The 19612-nt window shown below is 42.4% G+C and overlaps 4 protein-coding genes across 5 annotated transcripts in view; 1 reads left to right on the top strand and 3 right to left on the bottom strand.

Moving 5' to 3' along the window:
* The window catches only part of LOC129842850 (zinc finger protein OZF-like), a 59642-nt gene extending 47929 nt beyond the window's left edge, over positions 1–11713 (bottom strand). Inside the window, exons 1-2 of the mRNA XM_055911533.1 lie at positions 11626–11713; positions 471–556 (exon numbers count right to left, since the gene is read on the bottom strand). The gene's annotated coding sequence lies outside the window, so the exon portion shown is untranslated. The remainder of the gene's footprint in view (positions 1–470; positions 557–11625) is intronic.
* Positions 1–19612, top strand: part of LOC129842851 (zinc finger protein 664-like) — a 295528-nt gene that overhangs the window by 66065 nt on the left and 209851 nt on the right. The gene's annotated exons all lie outside the window — the stretch shown is intronic.
* The window catches only part of LOC129842855 (gastrula zinc finger protein XlCGF17.1-like), a 47619-nt gene continuing 31996 nt past the window's right edge, over positions 3990–19612 (bottom strand). Inside the window, exon 4 of the transcript XR_008757697.1 lies at positions 3990–4921. The gene's annotated coding sequence lies outside the window, so the exon portion shown is untranslated. The remainder of the gene's footprint in view (positions 4922–19612) is intronic.
* LOC129842845 (zinc finger protein OZF-like) overlaps positions 3990–19612 on the bottom strand; it is a 32893-nt gene continuing 17270 nt past the window's right edge. The window contains exon 3 of the mRNA XM_055911522.1: positions 3990–6946. Within this exon, the coding sequence (XP_055767497.1) occupies positions 5574–6946 (1373 nt within the window). The 3' untranslated portion in view covers positions 3990–5573. The remainder of the gene's footprint in view (positions 6947–19612) is intronic.

The following is a 19612-nucleotide window of genomic DNA, read 5'->3' on the forward strand; positions in this document are numbered from 1 at the left end:
ATTGAATTTTATTAAGCATGGAGGTAGAAATGCAAATTAATTACTTAAAAAACATACAATGTGATTTTCTGGATTTTTGTTTTAGATTCCGTCTCTCACAGTTGAAGTGTACCTATGATAAAAATGACAGACCTCTACATGCTTTGTAAGTTGGTGTCACGTTCTTGACCTTATATCCCTTTTTTTGTATTTATTTAGTATGGTCAGGGCGTGAGTTGGGGTGGGTTGTCTATGTGTGTTTTTCTATGTTGGGGTTTTGTGTTCGGCCTGGTATGATTCTCAATCAGAGGCAGCTGTCAATCGTTGTCCCTGATTGAGAATCATACTTAGGCAGCCTGGGTTTCACGTTTGGTTTGTGGGTGTTTGTTTCCTGTGTCAGTGTTTGTGCCACACGGGACTGTTACGGTTAGTTCTTTTGTTATTTTGTATTGTATCTTGTTTTCGTGGATATTAAAATCATGGAAACTTACCACTCTGCATTTTGGTCCTCCGATCCTTCTCGCCTCTCCTCGTCCGAAGAGGAGGAAGAGATAGACTGCCGTTACAGTAGGAAAACCTGCAAAATCGGCAGTGTTACAAATATTTGTTCTCCCCACTGTAGGTGTTTTAATGTTGGTAATACTAATACAGAGAGACATGCATTTTCCATTATGTCATTGTGTTTACCACTTCAGAACCTTACATCTGTTTGAAGCATATACAGGGCATTATATAAGAGCCCTTGACTTTTTCCACATTTTGTTACGTTACAGCCTTATTCGAAAATTGATTAAATGCATTTTTTCCCTCGTCAATATAAACACAATAGCCCATAATGATAAACCGAAAACAGGTTTTTAGAAATTTTAGCAAATCTATACCTTATTTGGTAAGTATTCAGACCCTTTGCTCTGAGACTCCAAATTGAGCTCAAGTGCATCCTGTTTCCATTGATCATCCTTGAGATGTTTCTACTTGACTGGAGTCCACATGTGGTAAATTCAAATGATTGGACATGTTTGGAAAAGGAACGCACCTGTCTATATAAGGTCCCACAGTTGACAGTGCATGTCAGAGCAAAATCCAAGCAATGAGGTCGAAGAAATTGTCCTTTGAGCTTCGAGACAGGTTTGTGGCGAGGCACAGATATGGAGAAGGGTACCAAAACATTTCTCAAATCTCTGTTGGCTGGGCTCCCCGCTTGTGTCGTCAAACTCCTACCCCACGTTGGGCGCAAAACTTAAGGGCTCCGGAGTGGCGCAGGGGTCTAAGGCACTGCATCTCAGTGCAAGAGGCATCACTACAGTCCCTGGTACGAATCCAGGCTAAATCACATCCGACCGTGATTGGGAGTGCCATAGGGAAGCGCACAATTGGCCCAGCATCGTCTGGGTTTGGCAGTCATTGTAAATAATAATTGTTTTTTTAACTGACTTGCCTAATTAAATGATTAAATTAAAAAGTGGGATGCATGCCAGCAAAGCCAATACACAACACATTCCTAAAAAATACATTAATTGCACTATAACGTGAGAAAGGGTGCCCACAAACTGTTACATAAAGCTGACCGAAAAGCATAGTCCAAACAACTTACCACTGCTACACCTGGCTATCAGCGGAGCCTTGTCTGGCAACGAAACAGTTCATTCAGCCTCATTTACTGTCTTCTAAAAAAACATGGCTGACTTGATTAAACAAATGTGGTTTCTACTGACAATTGAGATGTGCAAACTATGGCATAAGGGGACGACAAGCGGATAGGAGGCAAAACCTAATTTCGATTAAGACATTCATGAGCGAAATAGGACGGACGTAGTCAATATAACTATTTGTTCAGCACTTTTGAAATGCACAGCGACAAAATTCAGAACATTGGCCGTTCTTACAGTGTTCTCCCTGTACGCCAAGTCAGAACCGTAGGATAAATAAAGGGGCATATAAGCAGACAATTAAAACCCTTACAATATTCAATGATTACATTTCTCTAAAACAGGTTATGGGCTACATGTGAACCACCAAGTCAGAACAGGAGACAAAATGAAGAGGTGAAAATAGACCAAATGATTAGGGTGAGGCACATGGTCTACTAACATTTTACTACACAACATACACTTAGTATTACTTTCTTAGCTACAGTATACATATCTCCCTGGCATGTTACATCATTTATGCAGGAGCAGACAAGACATTTTTGGACTCACCTTGTTATGCTGTGCTCACTTGAACAGGAAGGTGGCACGGCAGTCCTTCATGGGCATATTTTGTCATCAAACTTTGTCATCAAAGTCTGGCATTCTCTGGATTTATAGTGCTTTCAAAACTGGGAACTCGAAGGGAAAAAGATGGAATCATGATGACGTCCGTGATCTTCAGGTCGTAGCTGTAGAAAGAGGCCCGAGTTCCCAATTTACAAATCCGAGTTGGATGAAAGTTTAAAACGTATATTCCCAGTCGTGGATTGTTTTCCCCCCCAAGTTCCCAGTTGTCTTGAACTCACTCAAGTCAGATGTTGCAGTACCGCGTTAAGTTGTTCTGAGGGCGGCACAAATCAAACTTCATTGCCAGCACGGCCAATGTTGAATGTTTACAATTTTAAACTAGGAAAAGAGCCCCTTAATCTTAGACTTGAGACCACAGAGCCACTCCAATGAATAGCAGGCTAATGATTGCTTTGCAATGCTTGCAGTTAGCCACTGATTCCTTCCAAACCACTCATTGTTGAATTTGCCATTTCCAACTTGTTGTGTAATGTTTGTCCAATGGCCGATGAGCACCGATACGTTTTATCTATAATTTCTCATTATTTCTCTTCATATGACAAAGATTAAAAAGGATTTGCCAGTAGATTGTCAACTTGATTCATGATGATGACTGCTAGCTCAGATTTTGAAAGTAAGATGTTGACATGATCAGTCCAATCAAAGCGACTGTAGATATCACATGATTTGATGTTATTTTATCTGTGAACAATGACCTTGAGCCTTCTTGGATGGGCACTTCCTATGGCAGCACCCAAGGGGCTTGAATTTTCAAGTTCTACCCTTAGACTTGGCAGTGACGTATTGTCCCCATGAATGACAGAACACTGAGCCAATCACGGCACAACGCTCCTTATTTTCTGCTGGCTTGCCCCACCTCCACAGAAGGCAATGAGCTCGGCTGAAAGACCTGCATTTTGGAGCTGCCTTACTCAAGAAAACAAAAAGAGACCATGTTTGTATACGGCTTAATTAACAACTCAATTATATATATGTTGTTTTTTTTCTTTTTTCTCGCTAAAACTGTGGGGCTCAAAACAGATGGCCCACCTGCCCTGAATGATGGGTCGCCACTGAACTTATCTAGAACACTGCAGTCCATCTGGGTGTTTAACCTTCCCAAGTTCCCCCATGTCACCCTGCGCCTCCGTACATTCCACTGGCTTCCAGTCAAAGCTCACATCCACTACAAGACAATGGTGTTTACTTATGGTGCAGCAAGAGGAACTGCCCCATCTCTACCTTCAGGCTATGCTCAAACCCTGTATCCCAACCTGAGCACTCAGTTCTGCCACCTCTGGTCTCATGGCCGTCCCACTGCTACAGGAGGTCAAGCTCCCTCTCAGCCCAGTCAAAGCACTTCTCTGTCCTGGCACCAGCTTCCCTCTGATGCTAGGACAGCAGAGTCCCTGCCCATCTGTCCGAAAAGGTCTGAAACCATACGTCTATAAAAGAATATCCCCCCAAAATACTAATAATACTAATAATGTGACACTGACTAATTGAGGAGAAATGTATTTACTGTGATGTGTGGTTGTCTCACCTGGCTATCTTAAGATGAATGTACTTAATGTGCTGGTGACATCACAGGGTCAGAGAGAACTTCTGACTGTAGTCATACAAAAACACTCCCGGCACTCAGCCCATAAGAACCATTCATACTGTCAGATCTAATATGAAGAACTGAATACAACCATAAGAACCATTCATACTGTCAGATCTAATATGAAGAACTGAATACTAAAGAGATGAAGAGGTTCATGTAACTTTATTTTTCATTGGCAGATCAATAAAGTTTGCTTCAATGCAGTTATCCAAACACATTCATGATCAGTAACTAAAATAACTCATCTAGTTTTAAAGATAATTAATAAACACATGTATTCATTTCATAAACTGTGTATCATTAAATAAAGTTGTAAAACAATCCCCCCCAAACTAATGGTGAAAACTGATCATCACACCATCTCCATCTGATAAATGTTAGGGGCAGAAGGTAGCCTAGTGGTTAGAGCGTTGGGCCAGTAACCAAAAGGTTGCTAGATCGAATCCCCGAGCTGACAAGGTAAAAATCTGTTAAATCTGTTATTCTGCATCTGAACAAGGCCACTAGGCCATCATTGTAAATAAGAATTTGTTCTTAACAGACTTACCTAGTTAAATAAAGGTTCAAAAGTTCTTGTTTTTTTTAAAGAAGTGTCTACTAGCTCATTCCCACAGAACACTGCAGAGGGACAACCTGGTCTCAGAGCAAAACGTATTATATGAACATCCGTGCCACTCCATTTAGTATGTTAGGTTACATTACATTGGCCTACCAATATAAACTTAATGAAAATATAAACTAAACATGTAAAGTGTTGTTTTCATGAGATGAAATGAAACATTCCAGCAATGTTCCATATGCACAAAAAGCCAATGTCTCTCAAATGTTGTGCACAACTTTGTTTATATCCCTGTTAATGAGCATTTCAGCCTTTGTCAAGATAATCCATCCACCTGACAGGTGTGGCATATTAAGATGCTGATAAAACAGCATTATCATTACACCGGTGCACCTTGTGCTGGGGGACAATAAAAGGCCACACAACACAATGTCACAGATGTCTCAAATTCAGGGAATGTGCAATTGTCATGATGACTGCAGGAAAGAATTCAATATTTATATCTCTACCATAAGTCACCTCTAGAGAATTTGGCAGTACATCCAACCGGCCTCACAACTGCAGATCACATGTAACCACGGCAGCCCAGGACCTCTTCACCTGCAGGATTGTCAGGGAGGGTGCTGAGTAGTATTTCTGTCTGTAATCAAGACATTTGTTGGGGAAAAACTCATGCTGATTGGATGGGCCTGGCTCCCAAGTGAGTCTATGCCCTCCCAAGTCCCACCCATGGCTGAGCCCCTGCCCAGTCATGTGAAATCCATAGATTAGGGACTCATTTATTTAAAATGACTGATATCCTTATACGAACTGTAAATCTTTGAAATTGTTGCGTTTAGATTGTTGTTAAGTATAATACGACTTGTAGGACGTATCGTATGTTACAAATTACAATTTTTATGTTATTTTACGCATTGCTATTCATACAATATGTTACGGACTTGTAATATGTATGATATGTAACGAATTCCAATTTGTTGTTGCTAACGTTAGCTGGGTGAGGGGTTAAATGGTTTTAGGGGAAAGGTTAGCTAACATACTAAGTAGTTACATGCTAAGCTAACATGCTAAGCTAACATGCTAAGTAATAGCTAAAAAGTAGTAAGTAGTTGCAAAGTTGCTAAAATGCTAAAGTCCTCCTTGATGAGATTCTAAACACAGCAGCCTTTGGCTAGAAGTTTGAGTTACACGCCCACCCTTCCACAGAGCAGGAATAAGGCTTCTCTCCTGTGTGTGTTCTCTGATGAACTGTTAGCACAGTTGATGTTTTGAAGCATTTTCCACAGTCAGAGCAGGAGTATGGCTTATCTCCTGTATGTATACGTTCATGTGATTTTAAGTTGGAAAGTTGAGAGAAACTAGTTCCACAGTCAGAACAGACGTAAGGCTTCTCTCCTGTGTGTGTTCTCTGATGAACTTTTAGCTCTTTTGATGTTTTAAAACATTTTCCACAGTCAGAGCAGGAGTATGGCTTCTCCCCTGTATGTATACGTTCATGTGATTTTAAGTTGGAAAGTTGAGAGAAACTAGTTCCACAGTCAGAGCAGACGTAAGGCTTCTCTCCTGTGTGTGTTCTCTGATGAACGTTAAGCTTATTTGATGTTTTAAAACATTTTCCACAGTCAGAGCAGGAATAAGGCTTCTCTCCTGTGTCTGTTCTCTGATGAACTGTTAGCACAGTTGATGTTCTGAAGCATTTTCCACAGTCAGAGCAGGAGTATGGCTTATCTCCTGTATGTATACGTTCATGTGATTTTAAGTTGGAAAGGTGAGAGAAACTAGTTCCACAGTCAGAGCAGAAGAAAGGCTTCTCTCCTGTGTGTATACGTTCATGTGTTTTTAAGTTGGAAAGGTGAGAGAAACTAGTTCCACAGTCAGGGCAGACGTAAGGCTTCTCTCCTGTGTGTGTTCTCTGATGAGATTTTAGCTCAAATAATGTTTTAAAACATTTTCCACAGTCAGAGCAGACGTAAGGCTTCTCTCCTGTGTGTATACGTTGGTGTTTTTTTAAGGTGCCCAGAAGAGAGAAACTCACCCCACAGTCAGGGCAGACGTAAGGCTTCTCTCCTGTGTGTGTTCTCTGATGACCTTTTAGCTGAGCGTATGTTTGAAAACGTTTTCCACAGTCAGAGCAGCAGTAAGGCTTCTCTCCTGTATGTATACGTTCATGTGTTTTTAAGGTGGAAAGGTGAGAGAAACTAGTTCCACAGTCAGGGCAGACGTAAGGCTTCTCTCCTGTGTGTGTTCTCTGATGAGATTTTAGCTCATTTGATGTTTTAAAACGTTTTCCACAGTCAGAGCAGACGTAAGGCTTCTCCCCTGTATGTATACGTTCATGTGCTTTTAAGTCGTAACGTTGAGAGAAACTCGCCACACAGTCAGAGCAGGAATAAGGTTTCTCTCCTGTGTGTTTTCTTAGGTGTATTTTTAGCTTTGATAGAAATGGGAAAATCTTCCCACAATATGGGCAGTGGTGAGACCTCTTAGCTCTGTGATCTTCCTGCTGTTGCTCTCTGGATGTAGAGAATGTCTCAACATGGTATCCTGTGTGAAAATCAGAAGAACCAGTCAGTTGGTGTGATATACATGTCAATCAAATGTAGTTTATGAAGCACTTTTTACATCCGTAGTTGTCACAAAGTGCTGAACAGAAACCCAGCCTAAAATCCACAAAGAGCAAGCAATGCAGATGTAGAAGCAGTGGCCACAAACTCTCTAGAAAGCAGGAACCTAGGAAGAAACGTAGAGAGGAACCAGGCTCAGAGCGGTGACCATTCCTCTTCTGGTCATATCGGGTGACAGGTAGCCTAGTGGCTAGAGCAACCGAAAGGTTGCAAGATCAAATCCCCGAGCTGACAAGGTAAAAATCTGTCGTTTTGCCCCTGAATAAGGCAGTTAACCCACTGTTCCTAGGCCGTCATTGAAAATAAGAATTTGTTCTTAACTGACTTGCCTAGTTAACCTGTTTGGGCGCATGTCCAAACGCTAGCGGGACACCTACGACAACATCCGGTGAAATTGCAGAGCGCAAAATTCAAATACAAAAATCGTAATATTAAACATTCATGAAAATACAAGTGTCTTACATCATTTAAAAGCTTCTTGTTAATCCAACTGCATTGTCAGATTTGAAAAAGGCTTTACGGAGAAAGCATACCATGCGATTATCTGAGGACAGCGCCCCACGTCAAAATACTTTTTCAACCAGCACAGGTGTCACAAAATCACAGACAGCAATTAAATAAATCACTTACCTTTGAATATCTTCCTCTGATTGCAATCCCAAGGGTCCCAGCTACACAATGAATGGTCATTTTGTTCGATAAAGTCCTTCATTATATCCCAAAAATGTCAGTTTAGATGGCGCGCTTGATTCAGTAATTCACTCATTCAACATGCACACAAACCAATCCAACAAGTGAAAATCAAACGATGTTTCCAATTAATCCTCGGGTATTCTAATATCTAAATAAACAATAATATTTAGACGGAGAATAGTGTGTTTAATAGCGAAGATAAATAATGAAGAGCGCACTGTCGTTGATGCACGCAACATGACTACTTTTCTAATGGGGGACACCTTGGAAAAACTACAAATACCTGAAACCCATTCTAAAGCCTGGTGATATCTAGTGGAAGCCATAGGAACTGCAATCTGGGTCCTATCTATTTGTATATTCCATAGGCAAGCAATGAAAAAACCTGTGACCTCAAAATAAACATTCCGGATGGATTTTCCTCAGGTTTTCACCTGCCATATCAGTTCTGTTATACTCAGACATTATTTTAACAGTTTTAGAAACTTCAGAGTGTTTTCTATCCAATGCTATCAAGTATATGTATCAAGTATATGTCAAGTATATGCAGGGTGGTATGCCAGCAGCATACCACCCTGCATACCACTGCTGGCTTGCTTCTGAAGCTAAGCAGGGTTGGTCCTGGTCAGTCCCTGGATGGGAGACCAGATGCTGCTGGAAGTGGTGTTGGAGGGCCAGTAGGAGGCACTCTTTCCTCTGGTCTAAAAAAAATATCCCAATGCCCCAGGGCAGTGATTGGGGACACTGCCCTGTGTAGGGTGCCGTCTTTCGGATGGGACGTTAAACGGGTGTCCTGACTCTCTGAGGTCATTAAAGATCCCATGGCACTTATCGTAAGAGTAGGGGTGTTAACCCCGGTGTCCTGGCTAAATTCCCAATCTGGCCCTCAAACCATCATGGTCACCTAATAATCCCCAGGTTACAATTGGCTCATTCATCCCCCTCCTCTCCCCTGTAACTATTCCCCAGGTCGTTGCTGCAAATGAGAACGTGTTCTCAGTCAACTTTCCTGGTAAAATAAATAAAATAAAATATACATCTCCTAGCTTTTGGGCAGTTTACTTTGGGCACGTCAGTCATCCGAAATTCCGGACAATAACCAGTATGCTAAGAAAGTTAAAAAAAGGTTAAAAAAATAAATACACTACCACTAGTGGTGAAATAAATGAATAAATTCTAAAGATTGGGGTCACTTACAAATGTCCTTGTTTTTGAAAGAAAAGCAAATTTTTTGTCCATTCAAATAATGTCAAATTGATCAGAAATACAGTGTAGACATTGTTAATGTTGTAAATGACTATTGTACCGGGGCCTCCCACTCCTCTTACTATTCTGGTTAAAGCCAGTTTGCGCTGGTTAAATTAAAAAATATATATATTCTCATCAATCTACAAACAATACCCCATAATGGCATCACAATACACCATAATGACTGAAATATGACATTTACATAAGTATTCAGACCCTTTACACAATAGTTAGTTGAAGCACCTTTGAGTCTTTTTGGGTATGAAGCTACAAGCTTGAAACACTTGTTTTTGGGGAGTTTCTCCCATTCTTCTCTGCAGATCCTCTCAAGCTCTGCCAGACTGGATGGGGAGTGTCTCTGCAAAGCTATTTCCAGGTCTCTCCAGAGATGTTTGATCGGGTTCAAGCCCGGGCTCTGGCTGCGCCACTCAATGACATTCAGAGACTTGTATCGAAGCCACTCCTATTTTGTATTGGCTGTGTGCTTAGGGTCATTGTCCTGTTGTAAGGTGAACCTTAAGTAGGTTTTCATCAAGGATCTTTCTATACTTTGCTACGTTCATCTGTCCCTTGATCCTGACAAGTCACCGAGTCCCTGCCGCTCAAAAACATCCCCACAGCATGCTGCTGCCACCACCACCCTTAACCGTAGGGATGGTGCCAGGTTTGCTCCAGGCATGGCGCTTGGCATTCAGGCCAAAGAGTTCAATCTTGGTTTCATCAGACCAGAGAATCTTGTTTCTCATGGTCAGAGTCATTTAGGTGCCTTTTGACAAATTCCAAGCAGACTGTCATGTGCCTTTTACTAGGCAGTGGCTTCCGTCTGGGCACTCTACCATAAAGTCATGATTAGTGGAGACCTGCAGAGATGGTTTTCCTTCTGGAAGATTCTCTCATCTCCATAGAGGAACTTTGGAGCTCTGTCAGAGTGACCATCGGGTTCTTGGTTACATCCCTGACCAAGGCCCATCTCCCCCGATTGCTCAGTTTGGCCGGGTGGCCAGCTCTAGGAAGAGTCTTGGTGGTTCAAAACTTCTTCCATTGTAGAATGATGGAGGCCTCTGTGTTCTTGGGGACCTTTAATGCTGCAGAAATGTTTTTGGTACCGGTGCCCAGATCTGTCTGTGCCGACACAATCCTGTCACGGAGCTCTACGGACAAATCCTTCCACCTCATGACTTGGTTTTAACTCTGACATGCACTGTCAACTGTGGGACCTTACATAGACAGGTGTGTGCCTGTCCAAATCATATCCAATCAATTGATTTTACCACAGGTGGACTCCAAGTTGTAGAAACATCTCAAGAATCATCTCATAGCAAAAGGGTCTGGAAACTTACGTAAATAAGCAATTCTTATCATTTTTTATTTATTTTACATTTGCAAGAATTTCTAAAAACCTGTTTTGTCTTTGTCATTATGGGGTATTGTGTGTAGATTGACGAGGAAAAACATGTAATCAATTTTAGAATAAGGCTGTAACGTACCAAAACGGGAAAAATGGGAAGGGGTCTGACAGTGCCCTCGGAAAGAATTCAGACCCCTTGACTATTTCCACATTTTGTTATGTTACAGCCTTATTCTAAAATTAAATAAAAAAATATCCTCAGCAATCTACACACAATACCCCATAATGACAAAGCGAAAACAAGTTAAAAAAAAAACAAGAGACTCAAAATTGAGTTCAGATGCATCCTGTTTCCATTGATCATCCTTGAGATGTTTCTACAACTTGATATATAAAACATATTAAATATACACTACTGTTCAAACGTTTGGGGTAACTTAGAAATGTCCTTGTTTTGAAAGAAGCACATTGTTTGTCCATTAAAATAACATCAAATGGATCAGAAATACAGTGAAGACATTGTTAATGTTGTAAATGACTATTGTAGCTGGAAACGGCAGATATTTTATGGAATATCTACATAGGCGTACAGAGGCCCATTATCAGCAACCATCACTCCTGTGATCCAATGGCATGTTGTGTTAGCTAATCCAAGTTTATCATTTTAAAAGGCTAATTTGATCATTAGAAAACCCTTTTGAATTTATGTTAGTACAGCTGAAAACTGTGGTGCTCATTAAAGAAGCAATAAAACTGGCCTTTGCAACTCTGCCTAGAAGGCCAGCATCCCGGAGTCACCTCTTCACTGTTGACGTTGAGACTGGTGTTAAGTGACCCCAAACTTTTGAATTGAGCTCAGGTGCTTCCTGTTTCCATTGATCATCCTTGAGATGTTTCTACAACTTAATATATAAAATATTAAATATATATGTATCAGATATAAATCATCAGGATGTGGTAGTCTATTGGTTATGTTCATCACTTCTCCAATCATTGTTGAGATCTGATATTCTGTGCAGCAAACAAATTATAATTCAATATTGACAGTGATGATGCTATGGCCTATTTTGAAATGAGTTATGCCTAACTTGGTGATTGACGGTATTAAACATTTTCAACGTTCTTGAGACAATGTGTGGGCAAAGGCAGGCGTTACAAGTTTTTTTTTAATGTTTTGCTTCGCTGTGAAGTCTTGAGTTGCTCAGGGATGTGTGATGTCAGAATTACAGAATTCAACCTAGCAATAGACTGGTCATAACTTATGGAGGTCTAATTTATGAAGATAACTTATAGATAGAACCAGCGCTTACCATGAATAACAGTTGTCCTAATCTTCTCCTCCTCTTCTTCATCTTTAATGATGACATTCAGCTCCAGTGTTTGACTGCAGTCTTCCAGCTTCACTGATGCCATCTCTGGATCCTGCAGTGCAAACTGGGCTCCACTGTCACAATCAGTACCCAGTGACTGTAGGTTTGGACTAAGTGTGGAAGGAGAGAGGCAGGCTGGGTTTGTCCTCACTGTTGATGTTACCGGCCTCAGACTTAATCTGAGTCGGCCTGTAGTAATAAAGACAAACGGACACAAAAGTTATTTTCTTGACAGTTCTGGCACTTTATGCTGTAAAAATATTTTTCTCTCTTTTCTTGTTCAATTATCTCATTTCAGTAGATCAGGTAGCTAATCCTTGATAAAACATTCATTCACATTAGACACAAAGTACACATTTTAAATTGCACAACATAAGAGCACTTAACCTATAGTAGATTTCCTAAATTCACATAAATGCATAAATGACTCAAAAACCATTTAGCACAAGGTTGCAGTATGTTTCAGGCAGCACTATGTACTATTTTCCTGAATAACCTTGTCTCTTACTACGGGACCAATCATGGAAGCTCCATCAGTCTGACAGTAGGTCCTCTTACTACGGGACCAACCATAGAAGCTCCATCAGTCTGCACTGTAGTTCCACCAGTCTGTCTTACAGCCTCTGCATATGATACATCATGAGGGATTCTATATCTCTGAGCATCTCTCTGCACCTGGCATCCACCAAATGCTGCTCTGTGTCCTCCACACAATTGCAACACTTAACCGTCACATTGCTCCAACATTTACCGTAATCATGTTCCCCACCACACTTGGCACATCTTTTCACTCATCAGCTACATGTCCCATTCTTTGGCATCACGATCATACCAAGGTGGCTTAGCAGTTCAGACGTATTTTTCCGTGTTGTCGTGTCGTGTCCTGTATATATATATATTTACACCTTTTCTTCACATATCTTTTATTTATTTTATTATCCAAGAACTCAACTACAAAAGCTTTCCTGCAAAAGCTTTCCTGCAACCCGCTTCACCAATTACATGAAGTACTATTTACCTCAATCTGAAAATCCATCGTGGAAGATAGCCAGGGGCTAATTCAGAAGCTAGCCTGAAAGCTAATCCAGAAGCTACTCCGATAGCTAGCCAGAAGCTAATCTGTAGCTGCCCCGAAATTAGCCGGTTTGCTGGCTAGCGTTGGTGTTTCAGCTGCCCACGTTTTGCGGTCATCAGCTATTCCTCTAGCTCGATAATCTACCGGCACTTTTGTGCAACGCGACTCGGACCGGAGCATTCCGGGACTTTTTTTCTCTCAGTTTCCCCGGATTCCAACCGCAGCCTCTGGACACTTGCACCTTGATTTCGCAGCTAGCTAGCTGCATACCGTGTGACTATTGGCTTACGTCGACCCCGGAGCTAACTCAAATCATGCTGGAGCTAGCCAGCTGAGGAGTTCCATCACCATCCGGACCCGCTTCTTTGTTGCTGCTGCAGATACGGAACCCCACCGGGCCTTCACGACTGACTGCCGACGTTATCTGCCCGAGGGATTTATCCAACCGGCACCTCCGTCCCGGCGTTACCTGAACGCTCATCTGAGGCCCGCTAATCGTTAGCTGTCTTATCGGCTGCTATCTGAACAAAACCCCACTACACGGAACCTACCGACGGAAACGCACAAGGTATCTACAAACAGACCTCCATCCTATGCTGCTACCGATAGCCATATACCCGGCCAGCTGTCTGGATCGCCACGACCCCAACCAACCTCTACTCACTGGACCCTTATTTATCACTCGATTAAGCTTGCCTCTCCTTAATGTAAATATGCCTTGTCCATTGCTGTTCTGGTTAGTGTTTATTGGCTTATTTCACTGTAGAGATTCTAGCCCTGCTCTCTATACCATATCCAACCCTGCAGTTCCACCACCCACATATGCGATGACATCACCTGGTTTCAATGATGTTTCTAGAGACAAGATCTCTCTCATCATCACTCAATACCTAGGTTTACCTCCACTGTATTCACATCCTACCATACCTTTGTCTGTACATTATTCCTTTAAACTATTTTATCGCCCCCAGAAACTTCCTTTTACTCTCTGCTCTGGTAGCTCTAGGCGACCAATTCTCATAGCTTTTAGCCGTACCATTATCCTACTTCTCCTCTGTTCCTCTGGTGATGTAGAGGTGAATCCAGGCCCTGCAGTACCTGGCTCCACTCCTATTCCCCAGGCGCTCTCTTTTGATGACTTCCGTAACCGTAATAGCCTTGGCTTCATGCATGTTAACATTAGGAGCCTCCTCCCTAAGTTTGTTTTGTTCACTGCTTTAGCACACTCTACCAACCCGGATGTTTTAGCCGTGTCTGAATCCTGGCTTAGAAAGACCACCAAAAATTCAGACATTTTTATCCCCAATTACAATATTTTCAGACAAGATAGAACGGCCAAAGGGGGCGGTGTTGCAATCTACTGCAAAGACTGCCTGCAGAGTTCTGTTATACTATCCAGGTCTGTTCCCAAACAATTTGAACTTCTACTTTTAAAAATCCACCTCTCTAAAAACAAGTCTCTCACCGTTGCCGCCTGCTATAGACCACCCTCTGCCCCCAGCTGTGCTCTGGACACTATATGTGAACTGATTGCCCCCCATCTATCTTCAGAGCTCGTGCTGCTAGGCGACCGAAATTTGAACATGCTCAACACCCCAGCCACCCTACAATCTAAGCTTGATGCCCTCAATCTCACACAAATTATTAATGAACCTACCAGGTACCACCCCAATTCCGTAAACACGGGTACCCTCATAGATATCATCCTAACAAACTTGCCCTCCAAATACACCTCTGCTGTTTTTAACCAAGATCTCAGCGATCACTGCCTCATTGCCTGCATCCGTAATGGGTCAGCGGTCAAACGACCTCCACTCATCACTGTCAAACGCTCCCTGAAACACTTCAGCGAGCAGGCCTTCCTAATTGACCTGGCCGGGGTATCCTGGAAGGATATTGATCTCATCCCGTCAGTAGAGGATGCCTGGTCATTTTTTAAAAATGCCTTCCTCACCATCTTGAATAAGCATGCCCCATTCAAGAAATTTAGAACCAGGAACAGATATAGCCCTTGGTTCTCTCCTGACCTGACTGCCCTTAACCAACAGAAAAACATCCTATGGCGTTCTGCATTAGCATCGAACAGCCCCCGTGATATGCAACTTTTCAGGGAAGCCAGAAACCAATATACACAGGCAGTTAGAACAGCTAAGGCTAGCTTTTTCAAGCAGAAATTTGCTTCCTGCAACACAAATTCAAAAAAGTTCTGGGACACCGTAAAGTCCATGGAGAATAAGAACACCTCCTCCCAGCTTCCAACCGCCCTGAAGATAGGAAACACTGTCACCACCGACAAATCCACTATAATTGAGAATTTCAATAAGCATTTTTCTACGGCTGGCCATGCTTTCCACCTGGCTACCCCTACCCGGGACAACAGCACTGCCCTCCCCTCTGCTACTCGCCCAAGCCTTCCCCATTTCTCTTTCTCCCAAATACAGTCAGCTGATGTTCTTAATGAGCTGCAAAATCTGGACCCTTACAAATCAGCCGGGCTAGATAATCTGGACCCTTTCTTTCTAAAACTATCTGCTGAAATTGTTGCCACCCCTATTACTAGCCTCTTCAACCTCTCTTTCGTGTCGTCTGAGATCCCCAAAGATTGGAAAGCAGCTGCGGTTATCCCCCTCTTCAAAGGGGGGGACACCCTTGACCCTAACTGCTACAGACCTATATCTATCCTACCCTGCCTTTCTAAGGTCTTCGAAAGCCAAGTCAACAAACAGATTACCGACCATTTCGAATCACACCACACCTTCTCCGCTATGCAATCTGGTTTCAGAGCTGGTCATGGGTGCACCTCAGCCACGCTCAAGGTCATAAACGATATCGTAACCGCCATCGATAGGAAACAATACTGTGCAGCCGTATTCATTGACCTGGCCAAGGCTTTTGACTCTGTCAATCACCACATCCTCATTGGCAGACTCGACAGCCTTGGTTTCTCTAATGATTGCCTCGCCTGGTTCACCAACTACTTCTCTGATAGAGTTCAGTGTGTCAAATCGGAGGGTCTGTTGTCCGGGCCTCTGGCAGTCTCTATGGGGGTGCCACAGGGTTCAATTCTTGGACCGACCCTCTTCTCTGTTTACATCAATGATGTCGCTCTTGCTGCTGGTGATTCTCTGATCCACCTCTACGCAGACGACACTATTCTGTATACTTCTGGCCCTTCTTTTGACACTGTGTTAACAACCCTCCAGGCGAGCTTCAATGCCATACAACTCTCCTTCCGTGGCCTCCAACTGCTCTTAAATACAAGTAAAACCAAATGCATGCTCTTCAACCGATCGCTGCCTGCTCCTGCCCGCCTGTCCAACATCACTACTTTGGACGGCTCTGACTTAGAATATGTGGACAACTACAAATACCTAGGTGTCTGGTTAGACTGTAAACTCTCCTTCCAGACCCACATCAAACATCTCCAATCCAAAGTCAAATCTAGAATTGGCTTCCTATTCCGCAACAAAGCATCCTTTACTCATGCTGCCAAACATACCCTTGTAAAACTGACCATCCTACCAATCCTCGACTTCGGTGATGTCATTTACAAAATAGCCTCCAAAACCCTACTCAATAAATTGGATGCAGTCTATCACAGTGCCATCCGTTTTGTCACCAAAGCCCCATATACTACCCACCACTGCGACCTGTACACTCTCGTTGGCTGGCCCTCGCTTCATACTCGTCGCCAAACCCATTGGTTCCAGGTCATCTACAAGACCCTGCTAGGTAAAGTCCCCCCTTATCTCAGCTCGCTGGTCACCATAGCAGCACCTACCCGTAGCACGCGCTCCAGCAGGTATATCTCTCTAGTCACCCCCAAAACCAATTCTTCCTTTGGACGCCTCTCCTTCCAGTTCTCTGCTGCCAATGACTGGAACGAACTACAAAAATCTCTGAAACTGGAAACACCTATCTCCCTCACTAGCTTTAAGCACCAGCTGTCAGAGCAGCTCATAGATTACTGCACCTGTACATAACCCATCTACAATTTAGCCCAAACAACTACCTCTTTACCTACTGTATTTATTTATTAATTTATTTTGCTCCTTTGCACCCCATTATTTCTGTCTCTACTTTGCACTTTCTTCCAATGCAAACCAACCATTCCAGTGTTTTTTTTAGTTTTTATTTTACTTGCTGTGTTGTACTCACTTCGCCTCCATGGCCTTTTTATATTTTTATTTATTTATACATATATCTGTTTGCCTTCACCTCCCTTATCTCACCTCACTTGCTCACATTGTATATAGACTTATTTTTTTTTTATTGTTTTTTTCACTGTATTATTGACTATATGTTTTTTTTTACTCCATGTGTAACTATGTGTTGTTGTATGTGTCGAACTGCTTTGCTTTATCTTGGCCAGGTCGCAATTGTAAATGAGAACGTGTTCTCAATTTGCCTACCTGGTTAAATAAAGGTTAAATAAATAAAATAAATAAATTTAAAAACACTGTGATGATTCACTGTTGCTGCTCCAGTTTCAACTGTTCTGTTATGGAACCCTGACCTGTTCACCGGACGTGCTACCTGTCCCAGACCTGCTGTTTTCAACTCTCTAGAGACAGCAGGAGCGGTAGAGATACTCTCAATGATCGGCTATGAAAAGCCAACTGACATTTACTCCTGAGGTGCTGACCTGTAGCACCCTCGACAACCACTGTGATTATTATTTGACCCTGCTGGTCATCTATGAACATTTGAACATCTTGGCCATGTTCTGTTATAATATCCACCAAGCACAGCCAGAAGAGGACTGGCCACCCCTCATAGCCTGGTTCCTCTCAAGGTTTCTTCCTGGGTTCTGGCCTTTCTAGGGAGTTTTCCCTAGCCGCTGTGCTACTACACCTGCATTGCTTGCTGTTTGGGGTTTTAGGCTGGGTTTCTGTACAGCACTTTGACATCAGCTGATGTCAGAAGGGCTTTATAAATACATTTGATTAATAGTTGATTGTTGAGGCTGGGTCAACTTCTGACATGGAAGCTAAGGAATCCTATTCTGTATTTTTCCAGACAAAACCTTCTCAAACCTTAACAGCACCGATAAGCTTTCACTTCTTTAACCCTCTTTCCTACTGATCAACCTTTAGGCTTCAACCACTCTGTCTCCTTCACATGTTCTTTAACAATATCATCCATGGACATAGATATTGGGACCTCGGAGAATACTCCCTTCAATTTAGCATAAGCTCCAGGGTCATGGCTTCTGAGCTTCATCCTATTATGATTTTCCAATTGAAGAATCTTCCCTTGCTGAACCTGACTAGCACAAGACATAAACAATCTACCATTTTTTATTTCACATTTATTTAACCAGGTAGGCTAGTTCAGAACAAGTTCTCATTTACACGGATGCGGCCCAGTTTAACTTCACCTCTCTTTTTATGGCCTTGGTTAATCAGATAGGGTGTAAATGAGGCCCTGTGGTCTCCTCAAACACCATCCCAACTTTCCACTGTGACACATTATTACTCTAGCTCCCTAACTTGGGCCTCTTTAGAGTTTCTATACTACATGCACCACTGCTTCCAGTATTATTATCTCTGTTCTTCCTATGTCTTTACACTACAGACCATTCACATTCTAGACCCTCATCCTCCCGCTCCATATCAGAATTGTCCCCCACATTGATCGCATTCGAGCACAGCTGTTGCTTCTCAAACTCTCCATTTCCATTGTTTCAGGGGTGTAAAACTCATCCCATTGACAGCCGAGCCTCACAGGTTTTCGTTTCTTCATTTCAATAAAAACCTAGACAATCAGACGAGGGGAGTTCCTTTCTAATTAGTGACCTTAATTAATTAATCAAGAACAAGGGTGGAGCGAAAACCCGCAGACACTTGGTCCTCCATGGAATGAGTATGACACGTGCTCCGATTCATCCGCATTAATCGACGCCATTCCATGCAGTTGGCCTCTCTCTCCAAATGGTGAAGGATAACTTCAGTTAGCTTCCCTCTATTTTGACACCACGAGCAAACTCCTAGAAAGACTACTGAAACCGTTGAAGCCGCCATTTGACGAGCCTCGTCCGAACCATCCTGATCTCGCGAGCTTACATTAACGAAACAGTGTATGTAAACTCGCGAGATCAGGATGGTTCGGACGAGGCTATTTACCAGCTCAGAGACAACATTTTACACAAAACCAAGAACATGTAAAAACTAACTAAAATAAATGGAATCTTTATGAAATGACTGACGAAATTATGTTCATACACTCATACAAATACAAAGTCTAGCTACATGACTTTTAAAATCGTTGCAAATCACGTTCTTCACTCACTCGGTTTGACCCCAAAACAACACATACAACTTAAAACTTTACCAAACGTGTTAATACCTTCACGGACTTGCTACCTAGCATATTATATATTCTTTCGACATTAGAAAGTTTAAACGTGCTATTACATACCTACAATGATACAGTTGAAACGGACACAACCACCATCGACATAACACAGTTCTGTCGTTTTCAACCCGGAACTTCCTGTTCCCCTCTACCACATGGCAACAGCGTCATCTTCTTCTCTGGTATACTGACATTTACACAAATATAACGTGTCTACCGCCACCTACTGTACGGTTAGTAAACTGTAGAAAGAAATACATGTCCATTGCGGAAGCAACGACATCAAAACAAAATACAAAAATAAAAACATCCCACTGCTTCAGTCACAGTCCTATTCAAATCACATCCCTACACAGTCTCATGGGCCTCGTAGGGAGGAACATCTTCAGTCACAGTCCTATTCTAATCACATCCCTACACAGTCTCATGGGCCTCGTGGGGAGGAACATCTTCAGTCACAGTCCTATTCAAATCACATCCCTACACAGTCTCATG

The sequence above is a fragment of the Salvelinus fontinalis genome, unplaced genomic scaffold, assembly GCF_029448725.1.
Source record: "Salvelinus fontinalis isolate EN_2023a unplaced genomic scaffold, ASM2944872v1 scaffold_0071, whole genome shotgun sequence".
Taxonomy (NCBI): Eukaryota; Metazoa; Chordata; class Actinopteri; order Salmoniformes; family Salmonidae; genus Salvelinus; species Salvelinus fontinalis.